The following is a 25,191-nucleotide window of genomic DNA, read 5'->3' on the forward strand; positions in this document are numbered from 1 at the left end:
ATTTGTAATAATGTTACACAAAATTTGGAATTATACACTTTAGTGTTGCTGGTTCAGGTAACGTTTTTACCGATAGTTAAGATGTCTAGAACCTTTAATCTATCTGCCTGACTTCCGTCTACTTTCCTTCAATCTTACAGCAGGAGGAATCAGGTTAGCATGCGGTACTTTCCTTGCCTTCCACCACAGTGACCGGGGTTCCAATCTCGTGGGGCCAATATGTGGATTGAGTTTTCAATCACTGCATGATTCTGTGGGTTTTCCCTGAAGGATCATTCCGGGCTTTCCTCCCACTTATAAAAGCTGTAGTTTCCTTCCACATGTTCTACTGAAAGGGCCCCAATTTCACAGGCTTTGCTGGATTTAATGCCAACTAATAAGCAAATGAAAAGATGATTGAAACTTTGATTCCAGGAGACCTAAATAACTTTGGAGCTATCTTGATCTCTCTCCCCTGATGCAGTTTTGAATACTATACGTACATGTATCCTAAAATGTATTGACACAATGTTTACCAATGTATGTGTGATAGTCCTATACCATTCTACCTATTGGACAGAATATTTGCATTTGTTGATCTGCGTACTTCTAGAAATCAGTTGTATTTACCCTATCCACCCCCAACCCTTCAAAATCCAACTGCATCTTTTTTTCTTTTTTTTTATTATGTTGGAGTGAGTACTACATGGGGTCAGGCATACATGTACATGTACCACCGTAATCAGAGTCCAACAGTTTGGGTGTTGAGTCTACCATATGGTGTTGGATGTTGCAGGAGTGAGGAAAGTTCCTAGTAACTCACTCAAGGGGGTTAGGGTTAGAGTACTTTCTAATGTACATGTAAGAGGTTACCAAGTGATTTTCATGTCTAGAAATCTAGTCAGAGTTGTTCCCCTTGCATGTGTTAATAAGGGTTGCATATATATACATGTCTGTAGTAATCATAGAGCTATAGTAAATTACTAGAGCGCTACCTCCTCATTCTTATGCGCGGAGATACTTGATGCCATCTTGCACACAGACTGTTTGTAGAACATAATGAAATTAGATAGAGTGTATTTTGAAAGTGTACTCTAAATGCAATGCGCAAGTGCAACATACGTAAGCAACTTAAGCGCATTTTAACGGTTAACAAACGTCACAGCAAAAATCATCTGCAGCAGATACGTGCACACATTTGTGTTGTTTGCGCAGAGCAAATGAAACACTCATTTTAATGTGCATTTCAGTTTTGAACATATTAGCTTCAATAACACACCTGAATAGAATACAAACGCAAATAGCCGTACAAAAGTTTGAGTTTTCCATAGGTTTGTGCACAAACATGGATGCGCCCAGCAGCCATCACTTTGTACATCGAGTCAGCACTCTAGTAATTCAGTGTAGCTCTATGGCAGTAATGTAGTTTCTTCCTAATTGCTTCTTGAAATACGTGTTTTTGTGTTGGTGCATTGGTCATGTATTTTTGTAATACAGAGGATTTCATGTGGAAAATGTTGTTGCATTTTACCTGAATGCTATTAAAATGCATGTAAATTTCCAGGTTTTGTTTTATGCACTTGAAAACATGCCCAACTGCCTGAGAATTGCAACATGAAATTTTGGAACAAAAAGTAATCTTTTTAACAATAATTTTCTGTGCATTTCTGCCTGTACACAGACCCTGGATATCAACGCCACAATGCCCCTCCCCAGAAAGAACCGCACCGGCACCAACCCCGTCAGTTCAGTCTTCAGCACACGACGCAACAAAGTCACCCAACCGACCTTCGACCTCAGCACCGCAGGCAATAGCGACACCTCGGACTCGTGATGTGGTCTATTCCACGCTGGTGTAACAAGCCATTAAGCCCCAGGCATGTGCACTGGCTCTTCATGAGCCCAGTCTCTTAAACATCTCACCCATAGATTGTGTCAGCTGATGGTATTGTACAAATTGCAACATGATCAGAGAAATAGTAGTGGCAAGTTACACTGAGTGAGAGGAGGTAGTGTGAAATCACTGGTGCCAAGGTGGGCTGATGTGGACTACCATAGCTCCTAACGTGGACAAGTAATACACTACTTACCCGAAATGAACCATGTTGTATTTGTTCTGTTACACCCATACATAATTCATTAGTTCCATTGTAAGAAATTCATTGGAATTCCATGGAACATCCCTCCCATGAAATGCGTATATACTGTCATTCTTGAAGGTTGCAGTGTGGTACCACTAGCAACCCGACTTGCATGTGCAATTGTTGCATAGCTCAGGGTTTCAGAGCTAATTATGGGGTACTGCTGTCCTGGTAGCACTGACTGGTTTACGTGCCTCATGCGTGTGCCGTGTGTGCAGGGTAGCTGCTTTTGCTTCCCAGACAAACCTATGCAAGTATGAATAATGCTTTAAGCTTCACTTGTTGTTACTGTACTACCGCCTATTGTCCAAAAGACTAGTGCAATTGCAGAAGTGCAATAACAAGTGAATTTCAGTACACACAAATTGAATAGATATTGTCTTGCATTGGGAGTATATAATCAGCTGTCCCGTGTATCTGTAGGTGAGGTGTTTATACAAAGCAAATATTGACTGTTCTAACGTGTGGTACAGTAAAAAGAGCCTCACTCAGAGATCCGTGGAGTGCTATATTTTCCCTCCACTCTTGCTTGAGAATATACATACAATATGGTATGGATCACCTTACAATGGTATCATTTGATTGTACCACTCATTGCAGTCAATATTAGCATACTAGAAGGCAGTGGTGTAGTCAAGTACTTTGCCATGAGTACGAGTATGAAAGAAATGTACTTGAGTATGAGTATGAGTACTGCAACACTGCTAGCAGGCATATGAAGTGTGACTCATGAGAATGTGGAGGTGCACATTGATCTATGCAAGACAAAGCTTTTCCTCTTTTACTGCATTTATTCTAGCTCTATATGACTATCTTGCATATGCCAGTGACATCTGAAAAGTAACATTTTGTCATTGTACTGACCAATCAAATTGCTTTATGACTATAACAATGAACAAGTGAGGGCGTTGTTTTCTTTTCTGGCTTTTGCAAGGTTTAAGGAAAACAAGACGAGTCCCTGCATGCATGATTGATGCGGCATGATTGTCAAAATCTGACATAGTTTCTGCACATCCACTCTGCTTCATATTTAACTTATGTAACTTCTTTGAAGCTTCCATCCCATTGTTCATTTGTGTCTCGGTAAACAGTAAAAATGTGGTATTAAGCGCGTTCAGTTTTGCTATTGAACCAGTGTTATGAACACACTAAAACCCAATTGCAACAACTCAGAATATAGTTTAGGTAGATTTTCCTTTGGGACATTAATATCCATGATATATATACGTATATATTTTTAAGAAGGAGCTAAAAGTCCAGCACTTTTTGAGTAAGAAAACTAGAATTGTTTTGCTTGTGTATCCTATTGTGTATAGCTATCCAGAGATAAGTTGTGTCTAGTTTCTGTGCTGTTATAGTTTGGTTTTCGTATATGGCACATGATGTAGGGTTTGATATTTAGTTTGCTAGCTTGGGATTTGCAACTTTGCCACAAAAATTTTAAGATAAATATAAAGATCATAAAATGATCGTATTTTTTTGTTATTAATTTCATTTATCAGAAATACAGGTGGAATGTAGGTTAGCTATACACATCAATCATATTGACAAATATGTTGGTTTGTATACCAAAAAAAAGTCCACCTGTTTAAACGAAATACATAAAAGTTCAAGTCTTTATTAGTTTAATTGTGTTGGACAATATATTTCAAATGATGTTTATTATATTTAAAAAAATTGATCACATAGGGAAATGGTTTCAGAAAATTATGTTTGAAAAAATCATTTCTGCTATGCAAAATATAAAAAAAAGTTTAAATATTGTATGGTTTTACTTGTTTATGTATATTCATTTACTTTTACAAAATTGTGCAATTTATGAATTAATAACTGAGCTTTCAGACATTTGAGATGGAAAAAGTCAACATTTATACTAAAGGGCCTCAGACAAGAATGGAAGCAAATGGGAAAAATGGGGGGAAAGCGATTTGTTGAATTCTTTATTTCAGTTATGCTGGTAGCTTTCTTTATTTGACATGGTCCTACAGAAACTGCAGTTGTTGCATTGGTTTGAATGGTGCTAGTATTATAGCAATAATATAAAGAAGTGCTACTTTCTAATCTGTTACCAGCAAATGAGATCTTTTTGTGGAAATATAAACATTGGTTGGTAGCTCCTTAGCAACATGTGATCATTTTTCAAGGTGCATGTACCAAAATTTTAATTTAAGCAAGAAGATTGCGTTTGTTTTCTCGCCAACTATAAATCATTATTGAGTGTTTAGTTTTGGAAAAGTCATCAAGCCCTGAATTCATTACAGATCTTGTCAAAAGCTCACTTTGGGCGCATTTGTAGGACCCAAATCCGGATCCTTGGAACAAGTACCTGAACTGCGCCTGATTCAGATCTTAAGTCACATGACTAGCTAAAAGAAAACATGGAGACAGTTACCGTTGTACATTGTTTCCTTAGTTACCAGTTTTGATTCTCACACTGATCCACCTCTCTGGAAGGATCCCTGAGATGCTGATCAGTATCTGAGCCAAAACCGAATGGATCAGGATCCACATCAGGATCTGTGTGAAACACATAATTGTTACAGTTTCTCCTGTTGCGGTACTATAAATACTCAAACTTGATCTGTGATGTTAACAATAAGTTTTTGCAATCTTGACCCTACTGTTTATGGCCTTTATGAGTTCAAATGCACTAGATTTTACTCTTTATTGCAACCAATAATGCAAAACAACATGCAAACAGAATTCCTCTATGCACTGGACTAAGTGCAACAAGGCCAGGAAAAATTGCATATCACAGCTCAATGAATGCAATTTTGTATACACTACTGTTTGCCCCGCAATTGTATGCTTTGTCATTATATACATGTACATGTATACATATTTTATCAATTTCTAACAACCGCATAGACAGAAAAAAATAAGATACATGTTGACTTATAGTGTTTCAATATGGACAAAATTGTTTAAGATGCATTAGACAGTGATGTACACCAGTTAAAAAAACCAGTAACTTTATTACCCAAGTGTTAAAACTTAAAAAACATGTATCACTATACCTGACATAAGCATTGAAATTATCTATCCCTGATATTGTATGTACCATCCAGTAATATTGGAATTTGAACATATAATAGTTCACTCTCTCCTTTGGGCAAAATAAATGCTATTGCGAATTAAGTCTCATCACAGACATGTTTCCTACCAGTATCCAATGGGATCCATTAGTCAGAGAGAACACATGTTACATAGTTGCTGTATTTAATGTTGTACATTGTAACATATTTTAGGGCATTTGCTGTCTTGCATCATTTGGAGTTTGTGACCAATACCATTAGGAATGTGTCCTGCAAATTATCAAGTTGTGAGGACTTTTTGGCACAGTTAGTTTTCACATGCACTGAATTGAAATGTTTTTCAATTATTATTGAAAGTGAGCACCATTGTGCTCCCTTTTTGTGATGAGGATTGCCAAAGATAAGGTCCCCAATGTTATGCAGTAGCAGTTTTTATGATGGTTTGAAATTTGTCAATTATTTTCCAAAACAGAGATGGCAATATCATTACATTGAGGATTATTATCGATGTCCACAGTTCAATCACATTCAGTGACCTGTATACAGAAACGAAGTGTAGGTCCAATGAATGACTGTGCTTGCAGCACTTTCTGCATGTCTTGTAAAGCTTTTCTTGGTGATGGAGACAATGGGGGGCGCTATTTGTGTTTCCTGTTCTGGAGGAATGCGTGTTCTTTGTCCAAACCAGTCTTCCAGTCAGCCTAAATGGGCACGGACGGAAGTTGGAAGAGGAGTGATGTATAACGATGAAGAAACCCAAAGAATACTTGCCAACTTCATCAACGCAATTTTGTCAGGGATTCAAACTTAACATAGTGTGTGGATAAAAACACGGTTATTTTCTATTAAGGTGAAAAGGCTTTGCCAGGTTAAAAGTAAAAAAAAAAATAATAATATTAACCAGAAAAAAAAGACAAGTAACCTAGATAACAAAAATGTACAATACATTCTCGCCAAATTTGTACGTGAAATGTCGGACTTGGAACGTTTTTTAATATCTCACTATAGAATGCAACACAAGTAATCTAAGTTATTTTTTGCCAACTGTGAAAACTGTAAACTAATGAATGTACAGATGTTTTTGTGAGAATAGATTTGGTTTATTGTAACAATGTATGGTTATATTTTGTACAAATTATCCTACTTCCCATGCATGGATGCTGTGATAACTGTTCAGTAATTTAGTTGTTTTAAGTCTATTTTCTTCGGTCAAGATAGAGGTTCTGAGTACAAACAATGTGCTTTTCAAAAATGAACGAGTGATTGTTTGAATTATTGTCTGGTACAATTTATGTTGCACATTGTGACTTGCTTTTCACAGAGTGCATGTACATGTAATATATGAATTCTGTAACGTATGTACTACTAGTATGTTATGTCCAGTGGCCCTAAGAGTGAAATAACATTAAGTGAGACTTGCACTTGTGTGTTTAATATCTCCATCATTTCAGTTGTCATTGAGGCTCAACTAGAAAAAAAAATGTTTAAGTTGAAATCTTAAGTCTTTTCAAGGCCCTAGTGCATTTCACTTCCCCTTAGCTTTTCCTCGGGGAAAACATAATGCTACATGAATCAACTCAGGAGGTAGAAATGCAGTCACTGGTACCATCTGGCTGATACCATCTGTCGATGGGGGCGCTGTTCAAAACCGACAATTCTGCACACAAAGAGCCAATATATGGTGCTTTTCAGGGCGATACATGTGCAAAATTCTGAAACCACACCACACAACGCAAGACGCTTGCTGCACGTACGTATGTGGTAGATGAAAGCTGAAACGTGACGACAGCGTGCACGTAGCTGTGCATGAAGTGTGCTGGAAGATGAATTGTTAAACCCACTCACACTCATGGAACACACAAAATAAAGCGCTTGAATGCCAATCACAAATTTGTTCTGAAAGCTTGCATAGATCCTTTTAATATTCTACATTTAATTCCAAAATCCTTCACCATAAAAATAAAGTCCTTAAAAATACTGAGCCAACTTACTTTACAAAGTATTTCACTGCAAAAATTCCAAAAGCTATTTACAGTTGCATAAAATAATCTCTCTGTTCAATCCTTACTGCCAAGCATATCAATTGTAATGGACACCAATATAAGATTGTATGGTAGAATACATGTGACTTCATTGCATACACTACTTTGTACATCTCTCCTACATTAGAACAACATGCAGGACATGACCCCAATACATGTACTTCTTGTGCATAGTTAATTGGAAAAAAACAAGCTTGACACAAATGTCTAGAACAACAAAATGGGTATTGAAGGACAACTTGCAAACTAGATGGTGAGAAGAGGGCACTATTTACCATTCTGAAATGAACAGGACTGTACATGTCGTCATGGAGGACGAAAAGTGGACATCTCCATTTTGTTCTGCTTTCCCGCCTTTCTGCTACCATAAATGCAGAATTTACTGGTTTTTAAATAAAATCTACTGTCATGCTTTTATGCTACCTGAAATGCAGATTTTGCTTTTCCTCCCTTGCTGGAGGAAGAAAAGTGGACATTTGCTTTTTCTCTTGTTCAAAAATCAGATCAAACCTTTTCTGACGTTTCCATTTTTCTGCTTTTCTGCTACCCAAAAAGCATATTTTTGCTTTTTGCTTTTCTCATTTCAGAGTTCCAGAAAAGCCAAAGGAACCTTTGGTAACTACCATTTGCATTCTGCTTTTCGGCTAAAAGGAAAATGAAAAGGTGCAGATGTTTCTCAGGAGGTCTATTTGAGTTTACGTTCACAGGTTTTCAGACGCTCCCCCTTAAAGAACTTCCGCATCACAAAGTTACGAAAAGAAAAATGTATTGAAAATGGCCATACTTTTGTTATCTGCTCTTCTGACAGCAGAAAAGCAGATGTCCACTTTTTGTCTCCTTACCATAGTGTACCCAAAGTGTCTCATTTGAGAAATCTTTGCTGTGCACAATAAATCCGTATTCAGCTTCAATCGAATCCTTTGGCACCATATATTTTTCTGCACAAGTATTTAGATATTTGCATTTTACTTCCATAATATCTGAAAATATTTGCATGCAATTTCAGTGGTTAAAAAGCCTCCATTTTAAACAGATTCAATTTCAAAACATTGTGTATTCTGGCAGCACACATCGCCCCCACAATATAAGGGAGCCTTTTCATGTCAAGGTTCCTGTGGGATAACAAATACAACAAACTCTCTCCGGTTTTAAGTAACCAAAGTAACTGTACATGTGGGCATTGTTATGTTAGTACTGTTACTATTCTACGCAGAACAACCGGCCATTCGTACTAAAGTGACAAAGTGACATCAGTTCTCACATTGCACATGAACAAAAAGGAGCCTTTTTCTCTAAATGTTTGAAATTGTTCACAAGGACAGCGAATACAGCAACTGAACTATCAGCATGCTAGCATCGGTGGATTTATAGGATCTCCTCCAACTGTTTCTAATCTATGTAAGTTGTCAGAAAAGTCAATTATCAGAACATCAGACATACATGTACTGTTCTTGTGAAATATCAGATTTTTGACCCAAGGTGGCAAAAAGGTTCACTTTTTCTATTTACTTGGCACAATAAAATGTTTATGCATAGGCCTTGGTGGGAAAGACAATAGCAACGAAGTCCTATGTCCAATTTGATTAAAGTTTGATAAGGTTTCCCTGTATTCTCAAGATGTACAGTATCCACTCAGCTATAACTTTAACAGGTAAGTTGTTATGGATCTAACTTAAGATTTGGAGCAATTTTTTTGGCTTCAAACTAAAAAAACCCAAAAAGGCACAAAAATCAAAAGATGCTATGCACCTTTAAACAAATAATGAGGCTTCCCAAAGTTATAAGTCATTTGATCAAATGTGGAGACACAGTGAGGGGTGATTGTGTGTATTACTAGAGATTCCTGAGGTCTGTTTCCATGCCATAGATCAGAGCCTTGAGTTGATGTAGCTCACTCTGCATCTTCTTTGATCTCTTAGCTGTCTGATGAATATTATGCAGCATGAACATATCACCATCTTCCCCAACACCCACTGTCACCTGTTCAGCATGGCAACAAAACAAGAAGGGTTTACATTACAAAGCACTGACAATGATCCAGGGCTAGGGATGTAGTTGATTCCATTCACAAGTCCACCACAAGTCCAGACACAAGTAATTCGTGAGTCCATCACAAGTCCAGGCACAAGATACACTGGATGCCTTTGTCAAAGCTCATTTGAATAGCTTGTGAGTTAAATTGGTGTTGGAGGACTTGTGGTGGACTTGCAGGGACTAGTGATGGACTCGACTACATCCCTGCAATGATCTCCTTGCAATCTTGATTTCATTGACAACATCATTATGGACTATGCGTAGGAACATACATGTAAGATGACACAATAACATCTCACTAACAGAATCTGCTTCTTGATTAGTCGAGAGCACGTTACATGGAATGCACTATTTTACTTTATATAACCGACATACAGATCGTTGTCATTTGATTGGTGGAACTCACATCACATGGCATTCGTTATTGCTCCCATTCATGCCGGGTCTCAAACAGTCCCATTCGCCCATGGGAAATACTATTGAACAGTTAGGATCATTCTTGTTCCATGACGCAGTATTTGTGTGCAAATGCATGCTGGTGTGCGCGTTCAGTGTTGCGCGTATTGTTCCAAAGAGCCAGCGTTACAGCGTTGGGTTCAAACATTTTCGTGAAGGGGTGGTTTGGAAGAGAAAAATACATTTCCACCAATTTTGTATTGAAATAAAAGTTCAAATATCAAATGACAAGGATCTATGTGTCAGTTATATAAAACAAATATTAAAGTTCGACATGTTTTTGTACATGGTGGAAGTGTGGCCTTTATTTACGGAGGTAGTCCAGTAAAATGGCCACATATGGGGCTAAGCATGACCCAGCCTTTGGGGTACTTGTTCGCAGTGTCCGCACCACGATCTGCATGAACTGCACTATAGCTGACCAACATAGGAAAGTAGAAAACAGCAACGGACAAATGCAAACTAACAACATGACTGACATGAAAAGACAATACTCCACCTTGTAGAGTTGCTTCTCAACATCCTTGAGTCGGTTTCTCAAGATTCGGGTATCATTCTTGAAACCTTCTATCTCCAGATTCCGTCGCTTCTCCATGGCCTCATACCGCTGGTTCATCAGGTGTAAACGCTTAGCAAGCTTTTCCGTCTTATCCTGTGGAGAAATAATCACAAGAATGAATGGTACCGGAAACAGGTTTTGGAAATAGATCAGAAATGGCTTAAACTTTGCATGAGCAGTTGGAACTGTTTGAATATCAGAGTTTATTTTGTTCACTTCTTGATAGCAATCAGAACAGTCCAATGAAGGGATTTTGTCGTGGAGGCGCATTAGTGCAGGTGGACAGGTGGACATGTAGACGTTTCTATAGGCCATATCGCGCTTCAGTATTTATACAAAAAGACAAAAATAAAAGTTCAATCTACTTATCAAACATTTACGTGGCTGGCAGCAGCATTAAGTAGAACACATTTTACGATATTTCCAGTGTCGCTATACGAGTGGCTGGGTTTCTATTAATGAGAGATGAAACGCTCAACAGTTTGAACTAAAACCGCTGATGTAACAAAGCCAATTGGGTACTGTAATGCAGTTGTTCAGGTCAAAGGTCACTTGGGATGGGCATAGAAGTTTTTAATCAATGTGCATGATGATCATAGATGGAATGGTTTGTCACAGGTGAGCTATAAATGCAATGCAAGTACAAACGAACAAACAATGTGAAAAGCATGTGCTCATGTGTGCCTTGTTTACACAGAGCAATCTGAAATACTCATTTTGTGCATTTCACCTTTTGGCATATATTGGCATCACTTACACATCAGTTTCAAATACATGTGCAAATGTAAATATGACTTTAGCTTATAAAAAGCAGTACTGAATGTTGAGCTCTCCATAGGTTGTGCACAAAAATGGATGCACCCAGCAGTGTACATTCTGTACAGTAAGTTAAGTCTCTAGTCATTTAAAGCTACAGTCTATCATTTGCAGCTATCCAAAAAGTAACTGATGTAATTATCGTTGAAAAACATACTTGGTTGGTTGACAGTACTAAATTCTCTCTGAAATTATTCTTTCTGACATGCTGTCGTTTTGAAGAAATCAACGAAAGAAGGTCTTAAGACGCACCGTTGGAAATTTCTGTTAGTAGTTCGCTTTTTTATTCGGCGAAGTGCGCGCAAGCGTTGACACGACGCAAACGCGTGCGCAGTTGCTTTAATTCGTCGTATCAGTGTGCGACATCGCGTAGCAGCAATCGGCTCAGTGAGAACGTGTCTCGGACGCTGAATTCAGGCCCAAATCAAAACAGATTCAGCAACTTTTGATTTGAAATAGAGATCCTAGAATGTTGTTTTTCTTCGAAATATACAGCTGAAGCTGAGCTGAAACTTATTTTGAGCGTCTTTGTTGCTTCAAACGAAAAAAATGCACAAATTACAAATGATGGACTATACCTTTAATACAGCTCTATGGGATATCCCCATACTTGACATGCATGGTTTGATCACTTGCCCATAGCCCCACATTCCTCACCCATACAAACCCCATCCCCCTCCCACCCTGACTACCATCTCACCTTATAGGCATCCTTGCTCACATCATCTCGTTCTCTAATCCTAGCCAGTTCATCCTCCAGGCCAATCACCTGTTCACGGTACATATCAGCCAGCTTTTGTGCCTGCTGCAGTTGGTTTTCTAAAGACTGCACATTCAAAAGAACACAAACGCAATTCCTTTTGTTTTCCAGGTTCATCAACATAGAAGATTCTCTAAAGTGACTAAACCATCACACGTTCCTGGGCCTAAAAATGCCATTAGAAACACGACACAAAATTGGAAATGTTGTCAATGACAAACAGTGATTCGCAACAGTATTCTATTCTCCAGAAGAAATACTAGGTGCAATTCAAATTGTCCACACTTATTTGACATCGAGTAATAAACGTCACGTTTTTATTTCTTGCATGTGTGTTTTTGCTCTATTGGCCGTGAAATTGGAGCAATTGTTCATAATTATGCAAACAAGTTAATCAGTCAGATCTGTGCCGAATCATGACATCACAGTGGCGTCATCGTTTGTCACATGACACACCTGGAGGCGCGGTTCTATGTTTTTTTGTCCAGTACTGTTCACAAACTCATCTATGTTTCAAGTCACAGACCATACAGGGATGAAACTGGCCTATGGGGAAAAAATCTGAAAATAGGCCGACCAAAATTCTGTGTCTGAAATCTGGGCTGCGCTACAAGTACACATACGTACTATATGTACAATAAACTTCGTGTTCAATTTCTGGACATCGCCTCCTGTTTTATTTTACATGTACATGTAGATCCCAATGAAATTTTACGATGTGAAAAATGTTCAGTGTTTCCATAATATTAAAAAGCCTGAATTAGGGTTGGAGTTTCTGACTCGTAATTAAAGAAATTCACATCTTACTTGAGAACACGGAGAAAGTCAAGGAAAAAGTCCAAGACAACAACTCCACTAACGCATGGTAGGTGGAACTGGAAAAAGTTTGGCATTAGGCCTGTCGTCTTTTTCATCCAACAACCGCCAGTGAAATTTATCTTCTATGCTCTCCTCGCCATATCAAGATTTTGCGCGGAAGAGATCGTCAGACTAAACCACCACGTTGCAATCATTCAGTATCATTTGTACAACACTGAATAAAGTAGATCTGCCAAAGTCCAAAATGCTCCTTATGTGCTTTAACCCCAATAGTTTGTTTCCAGCTTTTGAGAGGGCCATTCAGTTGTGACTTTGTAACAAGATCCTTTTGTTTTGCTAACTTTAAAAAAAAAAAAATTCTGAATGGAAAAGTTAGTTCTTTTTTTTTAAAAGCAATTCAAACAAAGTTGCTTGAAAACTATCATTATTGTAATGTATTTAACTTGAAATGATTTCTTTGTGCAGGAAGCTTCTCTATAATGCCCACCTCAATTTCCAAGTTCTGTGTTTGTCTCTCTTCCAGTGCATGATCTGAGATGATTAAGACGTCATCTTTGGAGACATCTAGTTGTTCCTTACATCGATCCAGCTCCTGTAGTAGACGGTCCTTCTCTGCCATCCAGACTCGCTCCTGAGATCGTCCTTCATACTTCAGCTCTAGATAGTCCTTAGTGCTGTCATACAACATCTGCTGTGTACGATGTAACCTATTAACAGAAGAATGTCCATGACAAGTGATGTATGATGGTTGAACAAGGTAGCTGAATAAAAGATACACATTCTTAGTAGGACTACTTTTGTTTAAAGAAAGCCACGTGTCTTATTAGTCATTCATAAGATTTAATTTTGCGTTGGGGTGATGTAAATCAAATTAGGTTTTGCCCTTCACCGACATATAAACACTGTATACTCTCTGTGTTACCTCCTGAGTTAAAGTTGGAAAAAATCACTCGGATGGGACTCGAACCCATGACCTCCTGCTTTCTAGTGCAGATGTCTTACCACTCGACCACCGAGCTCACGGGATCGGTTGGCTGGTTCAAATCTGATGTACATAGCAGCGGGTATCGCATTAACTATTATAAGATGGATTTTTTTGCGCCAGGGTGATATCAATCAAATTAGGTTTTTGCCCTTCACCGACGTTTAAACACTGTATACTCAGTGTGTTACCTCCCGAGTGAAAGTTGGAAGTGATTTTTTCCAACTTTCACTCGGGAGGTAACACACTGAGTATACAGTGTTAAACGTCGGTGAAGGGCAAAAACCTAATTTGATTAATTTTATATCATTGCTTTTATTTCTCTTCGCAAGTTCCAAAACTGAAGATTTTACCTTGCTTTAAATTTAATATGGCCGACTCCTGAATAAAGCCCATACAGCTTGATGCTGCCATTTCGGCGCAGGGCAGCTAAAATCAATCACAATAACCACCTCTGCCCTCACAGGTACCCATTTACTCCTGGGTGGGGAGAAGCAATGAGTGACAAAGTGCCTTGCCCAAGGGCACATGCAGCATGACCCCAGGCTGGACTCGAACCCACAACCTGTAGAATTACCCGCAGACCACGAGTTCAATGCTCCAGACCATGAGGCCAGGGCACTCCACATATTTAGAAATGTTTTGCCAATTCATGCAACAACACAAACACCAGGTAATATAATCTATTTGAAACCCTGCCCGTTGTCCAAACTGCACACATGTGCATTTATCTTTATTGGTACCTTCAAGGATGTAACTGGGGTCCAAGTTGCTGGAGGGCACTAAAGGGACCTCATTTTCTAGTAGGAGGTACAAAGTGGGTTCTTAACAAATAAGCTCATTTTTAATGCCCTTAATTCTAAGCAGGGGGGGGGGGGACAGCAACAGGAGGCGGTCTTTGAGCAGAGGGGTCCATGCCCCTCATCCCCCCATCCTTAGTTATGCCACTGAGCACCTTTGTCAAGTTTATCTAAGTGCTAATATAAGGAATCAATGAAGGGAGCTCCTACTTTTCATTGAGGGAGTGAATCTTGGAACGATCTCTCTCAATCACAGTCTGCATCTCTTCCATCCTGACCCTACGATCCTCCAGCAAGGCTTCCGTCTGCTCTCTAGATAGCTCAGCTTGTTCCTTCATCTGAGATTGTAGAGCTTCAATCTGTAGCAACAGACTCTCTGGCTCTGCCTGCTGCTGGTCTGAATCAGGATGGACAGCTTTGGGCTTGGCACTGGCAGGCCGCTGTTGGACTGAAATGAGGATTGGAAAATATTGACAGGATCAAGTGATGGATTAGCAAGACTTGAATAGTGGGAAGGAACCAAAAGAAACAACCATTTTGGAGCTAAAAATCACGATGCCCTAAAAACTTGAGATACATGTATTAACCCCTATATGATCAATTATCGTGATTGAAGCAACTTTACTGATGTGTATGTAATCTTGGAAAGTTCATGGTATGATGAGGCGGCTTTTTTGCCAAACTCACTTCTCAGGGGAGTAACTACAGGTAATTTGATCATCTGATCAAGGAATTATCAACACACCTACCAAAAGCTGCAACAGATATATACATTTACTGGCACTGGCAGGCCGCTGTTTGACTGAAATGAGGATTGGAAAATATTGATGGATGGTAACAGGATCAACCTGCTGGTGCAGACTCTGACAAAAGAAACCACCATTTTGGAGCTGATCTGATCAATTATCGTGATTGAAGCGACTTTACTGGGATAACGTATGTAACTAATCTTGGAAAGTTCATGGTATGATGAGCCAGTTTTTTTGCCAAACTCACTTCTCAGGGGAGTAACTACAGGTAATTTGATCAACTGATCAAGGAATTGTCAACACACCTACCAAAAGCTGCGACAGATATATATTTACTATTATTACTATGAAAGTAAGTAAGTAAAGTCTGTCATGAGCCAATATAGCCATCAGGTCGGCGTTTATCTCTGGTTTTGTAGGCATGAAGCTACCGAGGATATTTCTACTCCCCCTGGATAGGATGCCAGTCCATTGCAGGTTACTCCCCAGCTAATGCCGATACCCACTTATACTCCTGGGTGGAGAGAGGCAAGTGGGGGTGAAGTGGCTTGCCCAAGGACACACATATGGCCAGCAACTAGATTCGGACCCCTGACCCTCTGAGTCACAAACCCTAACCATATTAATACTATGATCCACTAGTTTATCTGACCCACAAATACTAAAAATGGGCCTGATATGGTTGGTATGAGATCTGAGGAGTGTTGGCTTTGCAATGTTTTATCAACCACCCTTTGCCTCAACCATACCGGTATGTAATCTCTACCTACCTTTTGTGTTAGCAGTAACTCTGTGTTGTGCATTCCTCCGTGTTCTGTTGTTCTGTGGTCTGCTTGGCACTTCGGCTTTTAAACCCAATTTTTCACCCTCTGGAAAAAAAACCAGACAGGCATGTAAGAAGAAAAGATGAGACGTCTTGGAAATTGGTGTCAGGTTACACCTTCATATACCTTTGAAATCTGATGGACAGTGTGTGCAGATATATAATTGTTTGCCAGAATAAAATGCAATGTTCAAAGTTGGGTCAAAAGTCTTCTAATGCCCGACTGTAATTCATTGTAATAAACCAGTTCTGTATTTCAATGACCTGAGGTCATTTGGGATAACATTGCTGACACGATGTTAGGCGATGTTACGCGCACGACCACTCTAGTGGTAATTTACACACAAGCGTCGCGCACCCGCATTCATGCGCCTTTGATCGTTCTCTTATCCCGAATGACCCGTGACCCATATCGTTGTGCACATAAGCAGTTGAAATACCGAACTGGCTTATCCATGGCATTCCTTGAGTTGTTTGCTTGTTTGGAAAAGGATGAGACATTTAGGACAACTTGAAGAACTGTTGACACTTAAAATACCCAATACAAGGGAACTTGACTAGGTTTACTCTTAATAATGTTCAAATGGGGGCAGTTCCGCAGTGTCAGACGTACATTTTGGGCAATTCAACAGTGTATGTAATTGTAGTTATAATCACGGGGTAGATTTTAATTCTGATAAAACATATCAGTTAGTCACTAGTTACTTTGATGAGTCAAAGAAGAAATTATTCATCCAACTTTGTTGCTGTAGTAGAAATTGGCTCAAAACACCGGACGTACTCAGACAAATCAATTTTTTGTATTGTCATCAATTAATTGTTCATTTACAAGTAACAGTGGAACTGCTGAACTTGATAAAAATAAAATACATTTCAATAAAATACAGATAATATGCTTCAAATTGATAAACAGATTTTTTGTGGCATTTGGGTCATTTAGAATTGTTGGCATTCAGGTCTATAATTCTGTGGAATTGCCCATGGATGGGCGAGGGAATTGATTAACAAATTTTGGCCAAGGACATTGACAAATATGAGTCTGCAGCTCCGTTGGTAGAGTTGCCAGTGCGGTGTTTCAGTGGTGACAAGTTCAAGTCCTACCACAGTTAATTTCTCTGCTCATTTAATATATTAAAAGAAAAGCCACCTGTCTTTGCCACGTACCTGCATGTGGATGTCTCTTTTGTGGGTGTTTCTGTGTGACAATTGCCCGCGTTGATGGTTCTTTGTGGAAGTATGTCACTTCAGGACCTGATGGGCTTGATAATGATAACAGATGCTGGATTCTGTCAAGTACAAATCAAATCATTGGAAAAGTTCAAGTTAGTACACCTTTGGTAAATCCAAACTAACAGGGTTTGTTTACTTCCATATCACATTATACGTGTAACTGATTCTAATGTGGAGTAAGCATCACCAACATTCATATGTATGTACATGTATACAGCAACTCATTCATACTTTTGCGCTAGTGTAGAACAAATTGCAATTTATTAAAATATATAGAGACTATAGGCCATCAGCCTCAGTCCAAAATGTTGGCCATCGGTATCAAATGAGGGGAATAATCGTCATAGCGATTTTTGGCAAGGTATACACCTCCAGAGTTGGAAAATATGTGATAGCATTGCAGCGGTGGCACCTTTTTGGGTGTTATCACCCTTTTTTTCGAAAGGTCCATCAAAATGTTCGTTACCACCCTAGGGGTGGTAAAAGGCTTGTGTGAAACTTTTTACCTGTTTTTGTTTTTTTCAAAATCATCTTTTGTATGGAATGTAAATTTTAAATTTTGGTGTGTGAATTTCGGCGAAGTGGTAATTTGGCGAAGTGGTTATTCAGCAAAGTGGAAATTCGGCGAAGTGGAAATTCAGCGAAGTGACCAACACCCGTGACAAGCACAACACACTAATCCAGATCAGCTATTCACTATGATCCATGGAGTGCAGAACATTAGCTGACAGCCTTAGTCAAGACTTAAAACATCTTCATCAGACAATCCCACGCACCTTTTTCTATCTTCCAGTTCTTGTATCTTCAGGCGGTCATTTTCAGCAAAGAGCCTTAAGACATGATCTCTCTCCTGGAAGAGATAAACCTGCATGTCACTCAGGGCCTTCTGAAGCTCAGCGATTTCTTCCTCACGTTGGCGTAACTCCCATTCAAGCTTATGCTAAACAACAAAGAAAGGGACAAGTATTGTTGTGCTACATGTGACCATGATTTGCAAGTTTATGAGTTGTTCCATTGGAGTAGTGGTAATTTGTACAGGTACACACACTGACACAATAGCAGCCAGAGAAATAAAAAAAAACAGTATTGTGATTGAAAACACTGGACTATTATATCAAAGTATTTATTTGAAACCTTATATTGCCCTTTACTTCCTTAATCCAATAACACTTTTAAAAAGTAACAGATGATGTCACTGTAAAACCTGGTCTTGAAATTGGTTTAAAAAAATCCCATTTTCTAACATCTAAGGGGAAAAGATACTATAAAGACGAGGGACAACGGTGCCCATGCAACTGCATGTATGGGGTCTTGACTGAAACAAGAAATTTTTGCGGGTTTTTTTGGCAGAGTTTGGACAAACTTGACCTATTTTTTTGTTGGTTACTCAGTTCGTAAGAATGTAAAGAAGCATCTGGCATGTTGTCTGGAGGAGTTTGAGTAAAAATTGGCCAGGATTTTGGTACTTGCCCCCCCCAAAAACCTGTATCTTCGTTCTCTACTAGCCTATGGCTGAAAAAGGCCTTGTTTTACGGGGAAGATCCCCATAGAAACAAGGGGTAGGACAACAGGACAATTGTGTTTGTTGCCTTTATGAAGTATGAGGTGCATGATTGATAGGAAGCTACCTGTTGTTCATAGGTCATTTTGTATTGTTCAAGTCTGTTCAGCATGTCTTCATGTTCCCCATCAAATTCGGCGATCTTCTTCCGATAGTATTCCAAGAGCTCTCTGGAGGGACGTAAGTGGCCCAACCGTTCATTGACAGATGGTATGACCATGGTGACATCTTGGCGATCTTCAACATCGTCATTGTGATCCCTGAAGGAAACATGGCCTATGTGCTCTGTCGCCATGCCACTACGTGCTGAGGATCTGGAAGGGGCAGTGGTTCTCTCTGGAGTACGAAATGTAGAGTTGGGCTCACTGACTCTGTCGAAGAAACAAGTTTGTTATCCTGGAATTTTGAGAGGAAATTTGGAGATAAAACTAGACGTCTTGAGATGGGAAATTTGATTTTCTTACTTTTTGAAAATGTAGTACTTAGTTTCCACAGGGAATATCAAGTGGAGAAACTGTCTAATTCATGATGAAGTGTTTACACCTAGAACCGTTACATGGTCCCTCATTTTCTCCGCTCCTGAGCCCGCACTTCCTCTGGGCATGCGTACGTATACATGTACATGTACATGTATGCATCAATCAACTGTCAGCCGACTGTGCCAAAAGAAATATCTAGGATATCGGGTACAAAGTCACTATTTCTACACATTTCCCCATAGTCAGGCACCAGACAAATGACAATGAAAGAAGAAGTCAGTCTTGTCAAACAGTTGGACCATGGATGGACATGTACAAGTCTAGTTTTTAGCCTCATTTTGAAATCACTTGACTTCCCTCTCATGTGCAAGCCACTGCCAAATATTGAAGAAAAGTCTCCTTTAAAAATAGAATTGAGTCTTCAAACTTGGTTGGAGAAATACTGAGGACCATTTCTTTGCCAATTGAAAGTTTTGGGAAATTTGCTGGCTAAAGAGTGAGTTAAGTTGGCCTGATCATCTTTTGCATCATTTTGAGCACTTGAGGTCCTAGCCTGTGCTCAGCCGTGCATAGATTTAGGCCTAGATTATACTTGAAATCCTTCGTACTGCTTCAGGATGTCACAGCCTTTCACCAAGGCCATCATGGCTTAACTTGCCCGCATTCAAAGCGGCGAAACCGCGAAGCGACTGGAGATGGAGACCACATACGCGAGTGGCGAAGCCACGAGGGCCTTTTCTAACTTGTCGAGAAATTCTTATGTTTTTCTGTACAATCTTGATTTTTGCTACCCCGAAAGGGTAGCAAAATTCCAACCAATCATCAGCCTTTTGGTGCGTGCGTGGCTAACACCCGGACGCGTCGATGCATCCGGGTGCTTGCACAAAGTTTTTTTTAAAAATGCGAGTCTAGTTTTCCACAAGATCGTGACCGCGTAATTGTTCTTACATTATCTTATTTTAACTTTACTTATAAAAGTATTTCAAGAAAGTATTTGAGTGTATGAACTTATTTTTTATCTGAACTTACAGTTATTTGCTCTTACGTTTTCCTTACTCACCCTTCGTTTAAAAATGGAAGCGACTAGGCAAAATCCGCGTTGTGATTGGTTAACCTTCAGCACTCTTCTTATTTGCATAAAAACTATGAATAATTCAACAAAATCAAGTTGGGAAAGGCCTTGTGGCTTTGCCACTCGTGCGTGCTGACTTCATCTTTGCTCCAGTCGCTTCTGGTCTTCGCAACTCTGCCGCTCTAAGCCACGATGGCCTTGGCGAAAGGCTAGGATGTCACTGGCTCTGCCTCAACATATTGACAGTGATTGCCGCCTTTGCCGGACGATTTGCCGCCTTTGCCGGACAGTCCTACATGTACATTTTCCCATTGAGCCACACATTTGATTGGTTTGAACCGATAATGTTTGATCTTATGTGGTAGTAATAAACAGACTGGTTCCCGCTTGCAACTTAATACAAGTGCATTCTGAATGGCACTAGAGAGATCAGGAACCAGGGTACATTGTATGAACTGGTTCCCACACAGATAAATTCCGAACAATAACAAAGGGACCGGGTCGGACACCAGTGTAGATACGATCGATATGCTATGCATCAGTGTGACGATTTCACCGCATTTTCATGAAAGTGCTTTTATGAAAGTGCTTTCAAAATTACAACACAGACAAAGAGACTGTTTTAGCCTACAAAGGTCACTTTGGTACTGGACAGTCACCTGCAAAATTGAGTTTTGAACAGAACTCCTAAAAAATAGAGGTGTGCTAAAGATAAGGATTACCCTAAGCATGGAGGAACAAGCCATGCCTTAAGCATACTAACTAAGTTGGAAATTTTTCTTGACCAGCAGCAGTTGACTTTTTGGCGATTGTGTAGTGTAGGGCCCAGTTCCTACAAGGGAACAAAATCCACTTTAAAATTGTTAGACCGACCAAAATAGTTGGCAACATTCTCAATAAACAGTACATGTCATAGATAGAGGCCAGGGTTTTGATTTTTTGAGGGAAATTTGGGGGTAAAATGACGATGACAGCGCGGCGACAACACGCTACCCAAAAATAAAGATGCATCACCACTAATGATGTGCAAACCCCGACCCGAAACAGAAACCGACCCGACCCGACCCGAAACCAACTGCGGGTAGGGTCGGGTCAGTTTGTCCATCTTTTAAGTTGGGTCGGGTTGGTTTTGGTTTTGCATTTTCATTTTCGGATCGGGTCGGGTCGGTTTAGCCTTCTTTTGAAAAGAAACGAAATAAACCGAAATAAACCGAAACAGTTTAGAAATTTAGGTGATGCAATATTATTGATAGTCACTGTGACCGCAGCCCTAGTGTGGTGTGGCCACCGAGCGCACTATCAAGTTCCCACGGTATTAATTTCTCCAGTCGGATCGGGACTGACAGTGAAATAGATACATTGCAACAGTTTTCATGATACTGCGTGATGATACCATGCGTTTGTTCAATAAGCGGAGTTACTCTCGATCAACCCACTGAGTATGACAGAGAGAGAGACGATGGTTTTGCAAAATGCCACGTGGGTTAGGGCAGGCACAAAAAAGTGATCACTTTGTCCAAGCAAGGTATTCAGGGTTTTTTCGTTTTTTTCCGGGTCGGTTTTACCTTATTTTTTGTCGGGTCCAGTCGGGTCGGTTTGAGGGAGTTAAGATCGGTTTCGGTTTGGATTCGGTTTATATCTCTAATGTTTCGGGTCGGTTTGGCCTGGACAACCCGACCCGATGCACATCATTAATCACCACGCGATGTACCGTGACTGAGCACGCATGGCGCGCTGAATAGCAAGGCCCAAACAGGGCAGGAAAATCGTGATTTCTACCATGTCTACCCCAAGAAACTTTGCAAAATTGCAAAACACGGGTCATTAGAATTGAGAAAAGTCTGCTTTTGATTGTAAAGGTGATTTTTGAGCAATAAAAAACATTTTTGACTCCAATTTGATCAAAACAAAACAGGGGCCCTACACTACACGATCGTCGACTTTCCAGTCAGCCAGTCCATAGACTTTTAGACTGAGAGCTGGACAGGATAGTGTTTAATCAAAATTTTGGGAACAAATCCCCCGATTGTCTTAAAGCATAGTATCATCGACCCTGATCACAGAATAGCCAGTCTTCAGTTTCACTAGATCAGACAAAGGCCCATTGGCGCCATGCCAAATGTGGCCAATTTTGCATTTAATCAAAATTTTGAGAACAAGAACAAAACCATTATCATTTGATAGCTTGGAACTTGTAGATTATGGAAATATAACTTAAGAGCGATTTTAGATCAGACTATTTAACTTAAGAGCGGCCCGAAAAGCGCGGAGGGTGGGCATGGCTATCACCCCCTCTTTTTTCCTTTTTGCTGATACCGTTGCAACTCTTAAGTTATATTTTCATGTTCCACATGTGCCAAGGCATCAATACAAACTGCTTTCATTTTCTCCTCTACCGTTGCGTTGCAACGGTATCAGCGAAAAGGAAAAAGAGGGGGTGATAGCCACGCCCACCCTGCGTGCTTTTTGGGCTGCTCTTTAAGTTAATTAGTCTGATCTAAAATCGCTCTTAAGTTATATTTCCATAATCTACAAGTTCCAAGCTATCAATCAAATGATGCTGGTTTTGTTCTTGTTCTCAAAATTTTGATTAAATGCAAAGTTGGCCACATTTGGCATGGCTCCAATGGGCATGATGGGCCTTTGTCTGATCTAGTGAAACTGAAGACTGGCCATTCTGTGATCAGGGTCGATGATACTATGCTTTAAGACAATCTGGGCATTTGTTCCCAAGATTTTGATTAAACCCTATCCAGCTGTCCAGCTCTCACTCGACAGTCTCAGTCTATTTTGACAACGCCACGTTCACGGGTCTAAGTCTATTTGGTAACAGGTCATCTCGTACCTTGGGCAACTTGTACCTTGGACAACTTGTACCTTCAACTCGACATCATTATACCGAGTCGTACCTTGGACAACTCGTACCTTCGGCAAGTCGTACCTTCAGTTAAGACGACTCGTACCATCACACGTAAGTCAAGTCGTACCGTCAGTCAGGATAATGATCCGAGGCTGAATGAAGTGGACCATACTCATTGAAAGTGGACTGCTTATTAAAATAAAGACGAATCTCTTTGTTGTATGGGCTCTCTTCCCCCCCCCCCCCCCCCAAAAAAAGGAATTTACATGTATTTAGCCATTAGCGAAGCCGCGCCACGCACCGGCGCGGCATGCACAGGCCCGCGCGGTACGTGTACGGTCAACCTAGCCATCCGTGCAAAGTGACACGGTTCTTGCGCCGCGCTGACCGGTCAATATGGACGTCTGTGCACGGTGGCATTGACGCAGTCTGCCGTTACATTTTAGAGACTTAGGCTATGTGCAAATATTATGGAACTGATGTTTATAGGGATCAGGATTGATAAAAATGTTGCAATCTGACGCCACTTTTTGCTTCATATTATATATATCATCTCAATGAAGGTCATTCATTGCAAAAATGATGACGTGAATCTTGGACTGACAAAATTTCCAAGTTTGTTAGGAAATACTTATTTTCATCCAAAACTTTGTGTTTCTTTCCTCCATGGTTTACCGCAATTTTTTTTTTTACAAATCCAGAACCTAAAAAGAAAAGAAAGAAAGTATGTTAAAATTTATTTGACAAGTTATCTCAGGTACCGAATCAAACATTGAATATGCACAAGGAATGTACAAGCAATTCCATTAAAAACAAAATGGCAGTCAGTCAGAGGCCGGCCCGGCAGTCAATTTCATTGCCCTGCTGCAGGCACAACGCGGAAAATCACGCTGCCTGGCAAAGCCATTAGATCTTGAATGTGGTTCTGTGGGATAGAAATTAACTTTGACTTGAAAAGAATCGTATCATTTGGCAGTCAAGGAACCATCGCATACAAGTGCATACAAAATAGTCACGCACGTACATGTACTCTACTTTTTATTTTCGCAGTGGCTATTGTTACGGCAGCCGTAACGCATTTCCCATTTTCTATCGTTACGGTAGACTGCAACTTTTATAAAAACATGACAAGAAAATATAAAATTAGAAGGAAAAAAGTGAATTTGAACGTTATGAAATTCGGACTTTATTTCCCTTTTAAAAAAAATCCTCCAAAGCCTCAGGTTAGAAAAGGAAAAAAATTCGAGTGCAAAACTGAGATTCGAACCCGCAACCTCGCGGTGCAAAATCCTACCTTCTATCGACTGAGCCGTTGCACTGCTCGCCAAAACGTGTGGAAACAAATAATTATATACCTGCGTGCGTATCAAAAAGTATCGTAGAGGGCGCTAAACAACGACTGCCGTAACGATAGCCACTTCGTTTTATTTTGCATGGTGCGAGTCGTCTTAATTGAAGGTACGAGTTGACCAAGGTACGAGTTGTCTAAGGTACGAGATATCCAAGGTACGAGTTGTCCAAGGTACGAGTTGTCCAAGGTACGAGTTGCCCAAGGTACGAGTTGACTCGAAAGCGTCTATGCTTGTCATTGTCTATTTGTACACAATCGCGGAAGTGGCGTCAGGTTGCAACATTCTTTCCCAACTAGACTTCTAGAAGTGTGGAATTTAACATTTCTTAAAAGTGGTTCAGAAGTATTTACACATCTTATGCTTAGTAAATGTTATCCTACCTGCTCTGTGGTAAAATGTTCTTAGCGGACATGTTTAACCTGTGTGTTTTTAGGGCGCACTTCCGTTTAAATTTTGCGCTTATCTTATTGAAGTTTAGACAGGTGCCGATATGCGAAGTATGAGGCTTTCAAATAAAGTCGTCTGGGTGCCACTTTTTCCTGCCTGTCGACGATAGGGCGGCAAAGGGGGCGCTGTTCGCAGGCTGTTCTGTTCGAACGGTGTCGAGTCCGCGGGGCGTATCATAAGTCCGACGCCTCATAG

The 25,191-nt window shown here is 40.0% G+C and overlaps 2 protein-coding genes across 4 annotated transcripts in view; one reads left to right on the forward strand and one right to left on the reverse strand.

Moving 5' to 3' along the window:
* LOC119732454 (IQ motif and SEC7 domain-containing protein 1-like) overlaps positions 1 to 2,413 on the forward strand; it is a 36,341-nt gene extending 33,928 nt beyond the window's left edge. For all 3 annotated transcript variants that reach the window (XM_038205978.1, XM_038205980.1, XM_038205979.1), the window contains one exon: positions 1,661 to 2,413. In XM_038205978.1, the coding sequence (XP_038061906.1) occupies positions 1,661 to 1,813 (153 nt within the window). In that variant the 3' untranslated portion in view covers positions 1,814 to 2,413. The remainder of the gene's footprint in view (positions 1 to 1,660) is intronic.
* Positions 2,414 to 7,045: 4,632 nt separating this feature from the next.
* Positions 7,046 to 25,057, reverse strand: LOC119732455 (coiled-coil domain-containing protein 77-like). The gene is made up of 10 exons (XM_038205982.1): positions 24,930 to 25,057; positions 18,854 to 19,157; positions 18,002 to 18,165; positions 17,160 to 17,281; positions 15,943 to 16,041; positions 14,634 to 14,871; positions 13,129 to 13,348; positions 11,763 to 11,888; positions 10,187 to 10,339; positions 7,046 to 9,177 (listed from the first exon to the last, which is right to left on the reverse strand). The coding sequence occupies exons 1-10, from the start codon at positions 24,959 to 24,961 to the stop codon at positions 9,031 to 9,033; spliced, it is 1,605 nt and encodes a 534-aa protein (XP_038061910.1). The 5' UTR covers positions 24,962 to 25,057; the 3' UTR covers positions 7,046 to 9,030.
* Between the last annotated feature and the right edge of the window lie 134 nt (positions 25,058 to 25,191).

The sequence above is a fragment of the Patiria miniata genome, unplaced genomic scaffold (assembly GCF_015706575.1).
Source record: "Patiria miniata isolate m_02_andy unplaced genomic scaffold, ASM1570657v1 HiC_scaffold_24, whole genome shotgun sequence".
Taxonomy (NCBI): Eukaryota; Metazoa; Echinodermata; class Asteroidea; order Valvatida; family Asterinidae; genus Patiria; species Patiria miniata.

Coding starts and splice junctions, on each gene's coding strand:
- LOC119732455 (XM_038205982.1), bottom strand. CDS start 24,961: ATGTCCGCTAAGAACATTTTACCACAGAGCAG. Junction 19,158..24,929: donor AACATTTTACCACAGAGCAG/GTAGGATAACAT, acceptor TTTCTTCGACAG/AGTCAGTGAGCCCAACTCTA. Junction 16,042..17,159: donor AAAGAGACATCCACATGCAG/GTACGTGGCAAA, acceptor TTTTTTTTCCAG/AGGGTGAAAAATTGGGTTTA.